Genomic DNA, 15,186 nt, shown 5'->3' with positions numbered 1-15,186 from the left:
TAAAAGTATTTTTAAAGTTTATATATTGTGCATAATATGGCATACAAATTATATTACTTCATTGCCTTGTTTGCGATGATATATTGTGCATGATAAAATGTTTTCAGTTGCATTGCTTGCTTATGGTAACCATGAACCATATTTTTCTGGTTTTTTTCCCCTTTGTATGTACACATGCATTTTAAAATCATTTCATATTATGTTTTCTTTTTCCCTCATCAAAAGGAATATACTGCATGGAAAAAATAAATGCAAACATTCCTTTTCTTTGTTTTTTGTTTAAAATTCTGACTCAGAAAATTTCTTGCTCTTATTGGCTTTTTATGGGTGTGAAGCATAACTGAATTGTGCATGGAAGATAACAGATTTAAAATCCAGTGGCTTCACAGTTTGCACATCAGTTGCCTGTCACTTAAAAGTTATTTTGGATTCTGCATGAAATAGGCTTGAGTGGTTTTTGAAAAAAGAGTTTTAGATATTTAATGTATAGCTACACATATTGAAATGGTTCTGAGTAGGTGCAATCTGTATAATGGAAAAGCTCAAGGAGAGGGAACGTTGGAAATTACTAAAATGATAGTCATATGGTTGCACAAAACAAACATGTACCTATACAGGCAAAATAGAACGGCTACTGATATTTTAAAACCAGCACATAAGAAAGTCAATAGGAAGTAAGGGAATGGTTTTCCATTGTGGTTATTTTTCTCATCATTAATTCTTTTCTCATGTTTTCTATTTTTCATTGTTGGCCCGTTTGGTTGCGATGTGCTTTTCCTGTCTTTCATTTCACATTGCTCTGTTTTTTATTTAGTTTTTTTTTATTTTTTAGTTTTGGATTAGTTCTGTGCATAGAAATTTATTTTTCCTCTTTTACTTAGTCGTTCCTTTTGCCTCTTCCATTCTAAATCATGCAAACAATTGTACTTGCTTTTGTAATATTTCAAAGTTTACTGACCAATTTTTTTCTCTGGTCTCTCTGTTTCTCAACCATTTTTGTTGATTTTTGTGTTTGATTTCATTTTAAAATTTAAGAAACAGTTGAACGGAGTGCAGGAGCAACAAGATCCCTCCCTACCACTTACTCATACAAGCCATTCTTTTCTACAAGACCATACCAGTCCTGGACAACAGCTCCGATTACAGTGCCCGGGCCAGCCAAGTCAGGCTTCACTTCCTTATCAAGTTCTTCCTCTAATACGCCATCAGCTTCTCCATTAAAATCAATATGGTCTGTTTCGACTCCTTCTCCAATCAAATCCACGTTAGGCGCGTCAACTACGTCTTCAGTAAAATCCATTAGTGACGTGGCATCTCCAATTAGATCTTTCCGGACAATTTCTTCGCCAATAAAAACTGTGGTGTCACAATCTCCATATAATATCCAAGTTTCCTCTGGTACCCTGGCTAGAGCTCCCGCTGTCACGGATGCTATGCCCTTAAAAGGGCTGGCATCCAGTTCTACATTTTCCTCACGAACCTCTCCAGTGACTACAGCGGGGTCTCTCTTGGAGAGGTCATCAATTACTATGACACCCCCTGCTTCTCCCAAATCAAACATTAATATGTATTCCTCAAGTTTGCCATTTAAGTCCATTATTACATCAGCGGCACCGCTAATATCTTCACCTTTAAAGTCAGTGGTGTCTCCAGCTAAATCAGCTGTTGATGTCATTTCATCAGCTAAAGCTACGATGGCATCTTCCCTCTCATCACCCGTGAAACAGATGCCTGGACATGCAGAGGTAGCATTAGTCAATGGATCTATTTCCCCTCTGAAATATCCATCATCTTCAACTTTAATTAACGGATGCAAAGCCACTGCCACATTACAGGACAAAATTTCAACAGCTACAAACTCTGTGAGCTCTGTGGTCAGTGCAGCCACTGACACAGTTGAGAAAGTGTTTTCTACCACGACAGCCATGCCATTTTCCCCACTCAGGTCATACGTTTCTGCAGCACCATCAGCTTTTCAGTCCCTAAGAACTCCTCCTTCCGCAAGTGCACTCTATACATCCCTCGGGTCGTCAATATCTGCAACTACCTCATCTGTAACTTCATCAATAATAACAGTGCCAGTATACTCTGTAGTCAATGTTTTGCCAGAACCAGCATTAAAGAAACTTCCAGACTCTAATTCACTTACAAAATCAGCAGCAGCCTTGCTGTCACCCATTAAAACATTGACTACGGAGACACGTCCTCAGCCTCATTTCACTCGAACTTCATCTCCAGTTAAATCATCTTTGTTCCTTGCACCCTCTGCCCTTAAGTTGTCTACACCCTCTTCTTTATCTTCCAGTCAGGAGATATTAAAAGACGTGGCTGAAATGAAAGAGGACCTAATGCGGATGACTGCAATACTGCAGACAGACGTGCCTGAGGAGAAGCCATTCCAACCCGAACTCCCAAAAGAAGGGAGAATTGACGACGAAGAACCTTTCAAAATTGTTGAGAAAGTAAAGGAAGACTTAGTGAAAGTTAGTGAAATCCTTAAAAAGGATGTGTGCGTAGATAACAAAGGATCACCTAAATCACCAAAGAGTGACAAAGGACACTCTCCTGAAGATGATTGGATAGAATTCAGTTCAGAAGAAATACGAGAAGCCAGACAACAAGCTGCCATGAGCCATTCTCCATCTCTGCCAGAAAGAGTGCAAGTAAAAGCAAAAGCCGCCTCTGAAAAGGATTATAACTTGACTAAAGTTATTGACTACCTGACGAATGATATTGGGAGTAGTTCACTGACAAACTTAAAATACAAGTTTGAGGATGCAAAGAAGGATGGTGAGGAGAGACAGAAAAGAATTTTGAAGCCAGCAATTGCTTTGCAGGAACACAAACTCAAAATGCCTCCAGCCTCCATGAGGCCTTCCACCTCTGAGAAAGAATTGTGCAAAATGGCTGATTCCTTTTTTGGAACAGATACTATTTTAGAGTCTCCAGATGACTTTTCTCAACACGACCAAGATAAAAGTCCCTTGTCTGACAGTGGCTTTGAAACAAGAAGTGAAAAAACACCTTCAGCCCCACAGAGCGCTGAAAGCACTGGTCCCAAACCACTTTTTCACGAAGTCCCCATCCCTCCCGTCATCACAGAAACGAGAACTGAAGTGGTGCATGTGATCAGGAGCTACGAGCCCTCAGCAGGGGATGCTCCCCAGTCCCAACCAGAGGAACCCGTGTCACCCAAACCTTCGCCAACATTTATGGAATTGGAACCAAAGCCCACCACCTCTAGTATTAAAGAAAAAGTGAAAGCGTTTCAAATGAAAGCCAGTAGTGAAGAAGATGACCACAGTCGGGTTTTGAGCAAAGGCATGCGCGTTAAAGAAGAGACTCACATAACCACAACCACCAGAATGGTTTATCATTCTCCACCAGGCAGTGAAGGTGCCTCTGAAAGAATTGAAGAAACCATGTCAGTCCACGACATCATGAAGGCCTTTCAGTCCGGGCGGGACCCTTCCAAAGAACTGGCAGGTCTGTTTGAACATAAGTCGGCAGTGTCGCCAGATGCTCACAAGTCTGCTGCTGAAACCTCAGCCCAGCATGCAGAGAAGGACAACCAAATGAAACCCAAACTGGAGCGTATAATAGAAGTCCACATCGAAAAAGGTAACCAAGCTGAGCCCACTGAAGTCATTATTAGAGAGACCAAAAAGCATCCAGAAAAAGAAATGTATGTATATCAGAAAGACTTATCCCGGGGAGATATTAACCTAAAAGATTTTCTGCCAGAAAAACACGATGCTTTTCCTTGTTCAGAGGAACAGGGTCAGCAAGAAGAAGAAGAACTTACTGCCGAAGAGTCATTGCCTTCTTATCTGGAGTCTTCCAGAGTAAACACTCCTGTGTCCCAAGAAGAAGATAGCCGCCCTAGTTCTGCTCAACTCATATCTGATGACTCTTATAAAACATTGAAGCTTTTGAGTCAACACTCAATAGAATACCATGACGATGAGTTGTCAGAACTAAGAGGGGAGTCTTACAGGTTTGCTGAGAAAATGCTTCTGTCAGAAAAGCTAGATGTATCTCATTCTGATACTGAGGAATCGGTTACAGACCATGCAGGACCCCCTAGCTCAGAGTTACAGGGGTCTGATAAGCGGCCCAGAGAAAAAGTAGCCACTGCCCCCAAAAAAGAAATTCTCTCCAAAATCTATAAAGATGTGTCTGAAAATGGTGTAGGTAAAGTGTCTAAAGATGAGCATTTTGATAAAGTGACAGTGTTGCACTATTCTGGCGATGTTAGTAGTCCAAAACATGCCATGTGGATGCGCTTTACTGAGGACAGATTAGACAGAGGTAGAGAGAAGTTGATATATGAAGATAGGGTGGACAGGACCGTGAAGGAGGCTGAAGAAAAACTGACTGAAGTGTCACAGTTTTTTCGTGACAAAACCGAAAAGCTAAATGATGAACTGCAGTCCCCAGAGAAGAAGGCACGCCCTAAAAATGGCAAAGAATACTCTTCTCAAAGCTCTACCAGTAGCAGCCCTGAGAAAGTCCTGCTAACAGAACTGCTGGAGTCCAGTGACGAATGGGTTAAGGCAAGGCAGCATGGCCACGACGGACAGGGCCTCCCCGCGGCCGAGGAAAGGAAAGCGTCCAGTCTGCCCAGCAGCCCGGAGAAGAGGGCTCTTTCCCAACAGACCGAGGACAGCGAGTCCGCAGTGGAAGCCAAAGGAAGTATCTCACAGAGCAAAGCACCAGACGGGCCTCAGTCTGGATTTCAGCTCAAACAATCTAAACTCAGTTCCATTAGATTAAAATTTGAACAAGGCACCCATGCAAAAAGTAAGGACATGTCTCAAGAAGACAAAAGGTCAGATGGCCAATCCAGAATCCCAGTTAAAAAAATACAGGAGAGCAAGCTACCTGTCTACCAAGTTTTTGCTAGAGAAAAACAGCAGAAGGCCATAGACCTCTCAGATGAAAGTATATCTGTGCAAAAAGATTTTATGGTATTAAAAGCTAAAGATGAGCATGCCCAAAGCAACGAAATTGTTGTAAATGATACTGGCTCCGATGATGTGAAAAAACAGAGAACTGAAATGTCAAGTAAAGCAATGCCTGACTCTTTTTCTGAGCAACAGGCTAAAGACTTGGCATGTCATGTAACCTCAGATTTAGCAACTAAGGGACCGTGGGACAAAAAGGTCTTTAGAACATGGGAAAGTTCTGGAGCCACTAACAATAAGTCTCAGAAAGAAAAACTTTCGCATGTGCTTGTTCATGATGTAAGAGAGAATCACATTGGTCACCCTGAGAGTAAAAGTGTTGATCAAAAAAGTGAATTTATGTCTGTGACTGAGAGAGAACACAAATTGTTAACAAATGGCTCTCTCTCAGAAATTAAGGAAATGACTGTAAAATCTCCCTCCAAAAAAGTCTTATATAGGGAATATGTTGTGAAAGAAGGGGAACATCCAGGTGGCTCTCTCAATCAACTTTCCAGGAGAAGTGAGAGCTCAGCAGTGTCACACATGCCAGTCAGAGTCGCTGACGAGAGGAGAATGCTGTCTTCTAACATTCCTGATGGTTTTTGTGAGCAGTCGGCATTTCCAAAACACGAACTATCACAAAAATTGCCCCAGTCAAGTATGAGTAAAGAGACAGTTGAGACACAGCACTTTAATTCTATAGAAGATGAAAAAGTTACCTATTCAGAAATCAGCAAAGTTTCCAAACATCAGAGTTATGTAGGTTTATGCCCACCTCTTGATGAAACTGAAACCTCCCCCACGAAATCTCCTGATTCTTTAGAGTTTAGCCCAGGAAAGGAATCTCCCTCTAGTGATGTATTCGACCACAGTCCCATTGATGGATTGGAAAAACTTGCACCACTAGCCCAGACAGAGGGTGGGAAAGAGATAAAAACTTTACCTGTGTATGTCAGTTTTGTACAAGTGGGGAAGCAATATGAAAAGGAGATACAACAAGGAAGTGTAAAAAAAATCATAAGTCAGGAATGTAAGACAGTACAAGAAACCAGGGGGACCTTTTATACAACTAGACAGCAAAAGCAACCTCCTTCTCCCCAAGGTAGTCCAGAAGATGATACTCTAGAGCAAGTATCCTTCTTAGATAGCTCTGGGAAAAGCCCTTTAACCCCAGAAACACCCAGTTCAGAGGAAGTGAGTTATGAATTTACGTCTAAGACACCAGACTCGCTCATAGCTTATATCCCAGGCAAGCCCAGCCCAATTCCTGAGGTTTCTGAGGAATCAGAGGAGGAAGAGCAGGCCAAGTCGACCTCCCTAAAGCAGACTACAGTGGAGGAAACAACAGTTGAGCGGGAAATGCCTAAAGATGTGAGCAAGGACTTTACCCAAAGACCTAAAAGTAACAGAGTTGCCTATATTGAATTCCCCCCTCCTCCACCGCTGGATGCAGACCAGATTGAGGCAGATAAGAAGCATCATTATCTCCATGAAAAAGAGGTTGACCTGATTGAAGTCAGTCTGCAAGATGAGCATGACAGATACCAACTGGCTGAACCAGTCATCAGAGTTCAGCCACCTTCACCAGTTCCTCCCGGGGCAGACGTCAGCGATTCAAGCGATGACGAATCTATTTATCAACCAGTCCCAGTTAAAAAATACACCTTCAAATTAAAAGAAGTAGAAGAGGAGCAAAAAGAAATGACAAAATCCAAAGCTTCTGCTGAAAAGGCTTCCGCCCAGAAAGAATTGGAAAGTAACGGATCTGGAAAGGATAATGAATTTGGCCTCGGCCTCGATTCACCTCAGAATGAAAGTGCCCAGAATGGGAACAATGACCAGTCCATCACAGAGTGTTCCATTGCGACCACAGCAGAGTTTTCTCATGATACAGACGCCACAGAGATCGACTCTCTGGATGGCTATGACCTCCAAGATGAAGACGATGGTTTGACAGAGAGCGATTCTAAACTCCCAAGTCAAACCATAGAAATCAAGAAAGATGTCTGGAACACAGAGGGCATTCTGAAGCCAGCTGATCGCTCTTTCAGCCAAAGTAAACTTGAAGTTATCGAGGAGGAGGGGAAGGTGGGACCAGATGAAGATAAGCCACCCTCCAGAAGTTCTTCATCTGAAAAGACTCCTGATAAGACTGATCAGAAGTCAGGGGCCCAGTTTTTCACCCTAGAAGGCAGACATCCCGACAGATCAGTGTTTCCTGATACTTACTTCAGTTACAAAGTAGATGAAGAATTTGCTACTCCTTTTAAAACGGTAGCCACCAAAGGTCTAGATTTTGACCCTTGGTCTAATAACCGAGGGGATGATGACGTTTTTGACGGTAAATCACGGGAAGATGAGACTAAGCCATTTGGTCTGGCGGTGGATGACCGCTCTCCAGCAACAACCCCTGACACAACGCCAGCCAGAACGCCAACTGATGAAAGTACCCCAACTAGTGAGCCTAACCCCTTCCCATTTCATGAAGGAAAAATGTTTGAGATGACTCGCAGTGGTGCAATTGACATGAGCAAGAGGGATTTTGTTGAAGAGAGGCTCCAATTTTTCCAGATTGGTGAGCATACTTCTGAAGGGAAGTCAGGGGACCAGGGGGAAGGGGATAAAAGTATGGTCACTGCCACCCCACAGCCACAGTCAGGGGACACCACTGTAGAAACCAATCTAGAGAGAAATGTAGAGGCACCTCCCGTGGATCCTAACCCCAGCACCCCGACCAGCGGAGAGTGTCAGGAAGGCACATCCAGTAGTGGCTCCCTGGAGAAAGCAGCAGCAGCCACTAACACCTCTAAAGTTGACCCCAAGTTGCGCACGCCTATAAAAATGGGAATCTCTGCATCCACCATGACCATGAAGAAAGAAGGCCCTGGAGAAATGACAGATAAGATAGAAGCTGTGATGACCAGTGGTCAGGGATTAGAAAATGAAACTATAACAATGATTTCAAATACAGCCGATAGCCAGACGGGCATTAGGCCCCAAGAAAAACATGATTTTCAAAAAGATAACTTTAATAACAACAACAATTTGGATTCCTCCACTATGCAGACAGATAACATTACAAGTAATGTAGTTCTGACAGAACATTCTGCACCCACTTGTACCACAGAGAAAGCTAATCCAGTGAAAGGCTCGTCAGGAAAAAAGACAGGGGTACTACAAGGACACTGTGTAAGAGATAAGCAGAAAGTTCTTGGAGAGCAGCAAAAGACAAAGGAATCAGTAGGGATTAGGCAAAAATCCAAACTTCCCATAAAGGCCACTTCACCAAAAGATACCTTCTCACCAAACCCTACGCCAAACATTAAAGCAAGTAAAATGAAGCAGGTTAGTCAATCCGAGAAAACCAAAACCCTTACTTCTTCATGTGCAGATGTAAAGTCCAGAATTCCCGTGAAAAACACACACAAGGAAAACACAGTTTCAGTTAGAAAAGCATGCGCCACACAAAAGCCAGGGCAGCCCGAGAAAGGCAAGGCCAAACAGCTTCCATCCAAGTTGCCAGTAAAGGTAAGACCCACCTGTGTCACCACGACCACTGCCACCACCACCCCTGCCACCACCACCACCACCAGCACAGTTAAAGTTAGGAAAAGTCAGCTCAAGGAAGTATGTAAACATTCCATTGAATATTTTAAGGGAATTAGTGGTGAGACCTTAAAGCTTGTGGACCGCCTCTCTGAAGAAGACAAAAAGATGCAGTGCGAGTTGTCCGATGAGGAAGAAAGTACCTCGAGAAACACGTCGTTGTCCGAGACTTCCCGGGGTGGCCAGCCTTCAGTTACAACGAAGTCTGCTAGAGATAAGAAAACAGAGGCAGCACCTTTAAAATCAAAGAGTGAAAAGGCCGGCAGTGAGAAAAGGAGCAGTAGGAGGACTGGTGAGAATGAAGGCAGTCAGGTCTCTCGAGCACTCTGCTCACATCCTGGAGAACGAGCATAGTTTGTAAACACTTTCCAACTCGTAGACCCTAGTGCATGAACTGTTGTGATTGCCTGTGAAGTGACTTAACCGTAGTTTCTCATTCTGTCATTGTCATGTGTATGTGCTGTCTTATATATACTCTTCTTTCTTCCTTTCAATCAAATTACAATGTAGACAGCTAGGGAAGCATGCTGAAGATATTGGTGTCATTCAAGATAAAAAACTTTTTTTTCTTAATGTGCTAATGGATATGGTTCTGTCAAAGTTAAAAGCACCGATGTTGAAATCCCATCATGGTGTTTTCACCGACACGACACTTCTGTAACTGTTATAAAGTAGCTAGCTCGTCAGCATGTTCAATCTCATTACATTGAGCATCCATTGTAGTCTGACATTTGGCCTGATGCAGGTTGAAAACAAGTGAGCCATGTGAAAAGAAGTGTTCATGTAGGTGATTAGGACACATTTAAGTGTACGGTGTTAGCATTAGTCTCTGTAAAATCTGCGTACTGCTAAAAGCAATTTTCCAGTATTGTATTTTTCTTGATGATTATTTTAATTAAGAAATTGTAAATCGTAGGTCCACAGAGTCCATGTGAACGGACAGATATCAGGATGGCAATAGTAGCCGATCACCTGGGACTTAGTTGGACAGGTAAGTGTGTATTCTCTGAATGAAACAGTTTTGTCACTTCTTTGTCTTACTCACACAAGCAGTTCAGTACATGTACTTTAAAAAATAGAGACAAGTAAAAAAATTTTTATCATCCATAATTCTCTCTACCCAGAGATAATTACTGACAGTACCTTGTATACTGTGTTTTTCCAAAGCTTTTTCTATGCATTTACACTAAGGAATAGAAATTTATTTATTTGTTTATTTTTTGAGACGGGATCTCGCTCTGTTGCCCAGTAGGGTACAGTGGCATCATCATAGTTCACTAAAACCTCAAATTCCTGGGCCCAAGCAATCCTCCCCTCTCAGCCTCCTCAGTAGCTGGGACGACAGGTGTGCACCACCATGCCCAGCTAATTTTTTGTTTGTTTTTTTTTTACAGATAGGGGCTCATTTTGTTGCCCAGGCTGGTCTCTAACTCCTGGCCTGAAGTGATCCTCCCACCTCAGCCTCCCAAAGTGCTAGCAAGGAATAGAAATTTCCATTTTACTTTACCTTAAATTTAAGTATTTTCTTCAAAATGCCATTTCTTATAATACAGAATAACCTTTTTTTTTTTTTTTTACCTAATAGCAAATTTATTTTGTAGCATAAAGGAAAACAGAGCAAAGGCCTATGACTTTTAAATACTCCAAATTGTTTAACGTGGTTAATGTTCTCAGAGCAATCAGCAGTTCAATTAACTCATGCCTAGGCTTCACAAATAAGTCATCTTTACAATTTCTCTGATACATATACAATCTGAATGCATATTTACCTGATGCATTTCTTTATGTGGACTCACTTCTATGCTCAAAGATTTATTTATAATGAAAACCTTATATTACTTTGATAATGGGAAACAAGGATTTTTTGCAATATCTGTTAATATATAAACAAAACAAAGGAATGACAGTAAGTTTAAATTTTGAATTAAAAATCCAAAAATAGGATATAAGTAAATAAATGTATTCCATTTACAAAAGCAGTCTAATTCTGTGAAATGAGTGGAACTGTTTATAATCAGCGCATAGAAAAGGAATATTTGGCTTGATGTCGCTTCACTAAAGATGAAGACAAGGTTCTGTGTGTCAACTGGACAATTCTGCTTTATGATTTTGATCTTAACAGAGCCCCCAAAATCCCACCTCACATGTTTTGAAAAATGTTAAGTTTTATAGGTTGAGTGTAATTTTTAATGCACAGCCAAAAAACATAATAGTTAAAATAATAAATGTTCATTGTCATATCTAAAGTCATTTTGCATACCATCAACAACATGTATTCAGTACAATTATCTGTCATTAAAAGGGAGAAAGTGAAACCGGATAGTGAGAAACAAGTTCATCTAAATTTTTTCCAGTAAATGCCCTCAGCCCCCTGCTCACCCCCACCAGCCCATATCAAACTCTCCTCTCCCTCCCTCCAGTCCCTGCTCTCAGGTACACGCTAATGCCCCAGGAGCCAAGTGGAGCCTGAAAATACAGATGATCTGAGTAATCCTTTGCAGGTGGTTAAGAGTTAATGGTAATTTGTTGTATATAAATATTTGCTAACGGCAAATTAAAAATATTTATATTTTACCATTAGACATTATAATCTGAAAATATACTGGAACAAGTGTTGATTTTGCAGTATTATATGCTGAAAACTATGAGACTATTTTCCTTAAGTAAATACAGTCCTTAGTTTGCCAGAGTACATTTTTGGAAAAGATAGGGCATAAGAATAGCCAGACAAAAATTCTTTTTAGAAAACATTTTTTTTATTAACATATATTAGATGTACATATTTTGGGGTACGTGTGATAATTTGATACATTTATATCGAATCAGGGTAGTTAGGGTATCTGTGTCTTTGCTGTTCATTGAGTCTGCAGACAATGGATACAGTTTGGTGATAAGGGCTTGTTGAGCAGTAAGAGTACTGTCTCTTAAAACACAGAGAGATGAAGAACTTAAAAAATGATTATCTTCTCCAATTAGAATTACTATATCTAAATGAAGATTATTAGGAAATTTAGGCATTTAAGAGAACAAAATTTAAATCTGCCCCTCAAAACCACTATTAAAATCTTAATGTGCTTTGATGTTTTAGAAAAAGCCTTTTACAATGTTATACATACAATGTAATCTGCTTTTTTATCTGTAACTACAGAGATTTCTGCAAAATTAAATATTCTCTGATCTTGACTTTAATGGATAAAAAGCATACCCAGTAGATGTATCTCACGATGGTATTTGTCTAACTGTGGTTCACAATGCACTAATGAGCCATGAAATCAATTCATGCTTTGCTTTTGTTCTTAAATGGAATATAAAAGAAAATGTCTGTGTATTATATGTATTAAGGCTAAATTTTGCTCCATAAAGATTTACTTTTATTTATATAAACACTATGTTACATAATGTATTTCTAACTGTAGGGCAGGATAAAGAGTTTGCAAGCCAGTGTAATTCTTTTGTTCACCATGTGAATTGTTTTCAATTTTTCAGTAATATAAGTCTGCAGTTAACATTCACGTATATAAAACCTTGTGTACACCCTTATGTATCATCAGGATAGATTTCCAAAAAAAAAAAATCACTTGGTCAAAAGATCTGGATTTTTTTGAGCCTTTGAATGCATTTTGCCCAATTGCTAGAAATATTTGTTACGGGAGATAGAATCTTGACCAATTCCTTTTCCATGGGAACATTTTTTTTCCCATTTCTTACTTTTTATAATCATTACAGTATAATACGTACCTGATAAATTTTTTTTAATGCACAAGAAAATATACAATAAATAGTCTCCTAAGATTCCCTCTCCCAAGGCAGCCACAATACTCAGATCATATGTATCTTTGCAAAGACATTCTGCATTTAGAAGATTGAGTGTTTGGGTATATACATGTAAATGTACAGAAAGCTGTCTCCTTTTTATTTTTTATACAAGTGGCTATATATCATATGATGATCTGGCCTGGAGTCATCATATAACCTCTGAGTTCATGAAACTTGAAGGCACATAGAGTGAAATAGTATATGAGTAAAAGGTGTATTTCGTAAGGATTGCTTAGGGCAAACTATCAACATCTCTTGTGCCATATACAGAAATTATAACCCCTTACCTATCTTGTACACAGTTTGCTCAAATTTTAGAGAATTTGGCTAAATTAAAAGAATCAAGCAACATCCTCTTTGTAAAGACCAAAAATCTTTAAAAAGTTATCTCTAAAGGGAATCTGATTGTAACTACCTAAGTCACAGACTGAGTATGATCACTACTTTCCTGTGAAATCAAGTATATAAAGATAAATGCCCAAGGCTATACTTGAGCTTTACTACAAAATTATTGCTTTTTTTGGTGGCAGTGAGCATTACTTTTATGAAATATGTGATAAAAGTAGAATATGCAATCTTAGTAACTCTTTTTTTCTTTTCTACAGAACTGGCAAGGGAACTGAATTTTTCAGTGGATGAAATCAATCAAATACGTGTGGAAAATCCAAATTCTTTAATTTCTCAAAGCTTCATGTTATTAAAAAAATGGGTTACCAGAGACGGAAAGAATGCTACAAGTATGCTAAAATTATATTATCTTAACTTTTATAACTGCAAATGTGTAATATTTTAGATAAGCCTACTGTTCATTCAAATATTCTAAATTTTCTGTAATTTTTCAAATAATGTAGAAAAATCAGTGACTGAAGTAAAAGCAAGTCTTTTGAAGTTATATTTATTTATTTTAGTGTTAATAGTCTAAACTTCTGCTCTTAGGAAACTTTTTGGAAAGTATGTAGCAGGGAAATTTTTGCATTTTGTCCATCGTTCTCTCCGTGACCATGAAAAGTGAAAAAATAATTCTAGTTGTTAGATCATGGGACAGTCATCAGAAACACTGAAGTTACTGCCATGGCTGGAGGTGGATTTGTAGAGGGGAAGACAGGATTAGGGAAGCAAATGGTTTTATTCAGCTTGGTCTTTGGTGGCAGAAAATTCTCTGATATTGTTGGGCTTGGCTTGGTTTTGTTGGCTGGAGGATGGGAGTGGTGCTATACTTCAGCAAGTGCCAACCCACGATAATGTGGAATAAGTTATTGTGGGTTTGCCTGGGTCAGCCTGACCTTAGCAAGTCATTAAAATGCTCAGCATCAAATAAGAGGGTGGCCTATTTTGACATTCTAAAAGGAAAGGAACTAGTTTTATTAGATCCCTTTATAACTAAAAGGAATCTAGCTATTTTAAGGCCCATCTGCTGTTACACTGGAACGAGGGCTGTTGTCCACACAGCTTCACAAAGTGATTCTTAAAACCATAACATCTTCTCTGTAGCAGCAAGTGTTCTGAGCCCTCTGGATAGCGATATTGCAGAGAGAGGCAGTAAGAAGGAGCTAAAATGTCAGGAGGGTGGCAAAAGCAATGGCTTTGTGTAGATATTGTGCTGGCTGGAAGAAAACAATTTAATTGGGTTTTCAACCTCTTTTTCTTCTTTTCAGCTGATGCCTTAACGTCGGTCTTGACAAAAATTAATCGAATAGATATAGTGACTCTGCTAGAAGGACCAATATTTGATTATGGAAATATTTCAGGCACCAGAAGTTTTGCAGATGAGAACAATGTTTTCCATGACCCTGTTGATGGTAATTGAATTTAGTGTTCATATTTATTTAATCATTTGATAAAATTTGAAAGTATGGTCAGACAAGGCAGTCACTTAAAACCAACTAAATTGTGATTTGCTTGACTTAATTTCTCATTTTTACAGCATGTTCTCTGCCAGAGTCTGCAAATAAACACTCTGATACCAGAGCAAACTTGGTAAAATGCCTGTTATATACAATACAAATAATGAAATATGAAAGCATAAGTTATCTGAATGAGTTGCTATTTCTAATATTTAATATGTCCAAGTGGAAGATAGTTTAACATCTAGAGAATACTTGCTTTTGTCATTTTTAATTTTTGTATTAACCCAAAAAAACTAGTGATCTCTCTTATTCATATAATTTTGAGCCATTTTTACCAAATAAGCAAGGTACTGAGTCAAGGTAAAATGGCAAATTACTATTCTAGGACCAAGTATTAAAGCATGCACTGAAAAAGTCTAACGTATCTCTCAAGTGTTTTAGTTATTTAGCATTATTTTAACTTCATATGCTGCCATTTATCTTCTGGAAGAACTCTCCTTAATCTATTATTTATAAAAGGCAGCATAATATCTAATTCAATGAGCATAAATATAACTAATAACATAATTCCTCTTTCAGATTAGCTTAATTTATATAAAGTCACTTTTTATGTAAATTGGTGCTTTTTTCAAAGTATTAAGAAAAGCACAATAAATGTCTTACTATGTTTTCAAGATAGTCCTGTCTTACCTTCACACATGGAAATTTATTCCTGCGTGAATTCTGAGCAGAAAATTCGATGATGGTGTGGAGGCAGGAAGAAGAGCCAGGGATATTTTTCTACTGTTCCATTTTTAAACTAGCAAAGTTAGATAATCATTAACTTCTAATTCAGCATATGTTATATGGAAAAAGATCTCAAATTCTTAGAAAATTTCTGCTTATTAAAGTTACAGTCAACAGAAAATTTAAAACATACCTGTTATCCTCATAATGTAAACACAATGGATAATAAAGTAAAAAGTGGT

The 15,186-nt window shown here is 39.1% G+C and overlaps 1 protein-coding gene and 1 long non-coding RNA gene across 6 annotated transcripts in view; one reads left to right on the top strand and one right to left on the bottom strand.

Moving 5' to 3' along the window:
- The window catches only part of ANK3 (ankyrin 3), a 618,703-nt gene that overhangs the window by 576,240 nt on the left and 27,277 nt on the right, over positions 1-15,186 (top strand). For 4 of the 5 annotated variants that reach the window (XM_045568777.1, XM_045568774.1, XM_045568773.1 and 1 more), the window contains 3 exons: positions 9,472-9,546; positions 12,977-13,108; positions 14,027-14,170. In XM_045568777.1, coding sequence (XP_045424733.1) covers positions 9,472-9,546; positions 12,977-13,108; positions 14,027-14,170 — 351 coding nt within the window. Of the gene's footprint in view, positions 1-1,041; positions 8,848-9,471; positions 9,547-12,976; positions 13,109-14,026; positions 14,171-15,186 lie in introns of all 5 variants that reach the window. The other variant, XM_045568776.1, reaches the window with a different exon arrangement.
- LOC123650209 overlaps positions 8,549-15,186 on the bottom strand; it is a 77,044-nt gene continuing 70,406 nt past the window's right edge. Inside the window, exon 3 of the long non-coding RNA XR_006739298.1 lies at positions 8,549-8,763. This is a non-coding gene — a long non-coding RNA (uncharacterized LOC123650209). The remainder of the gene's footprint in view (positions 8,764-15,186) is intronic.

This window comes from Lemur catta, chromosome 14 (assembly GCF_020740605.2).
Source record: "Lemur catta isolate mLemCat1 chromosome 14, mLemCat1.pri, whole genome shotgun sequence".
In the NCBI taxonomy this organism is placed as follows: domain Eukaryota; kingdom Metazoa; phylum Chordata; class Mammalia; order Primates; family Lemuridae; genus Lemur; species Lemur catta.
The sequence above is the reverse complement of the archived record's forward strand: the minus strand, read 5'-3'. Positions and strand labels throughout refer to the sequence as shown.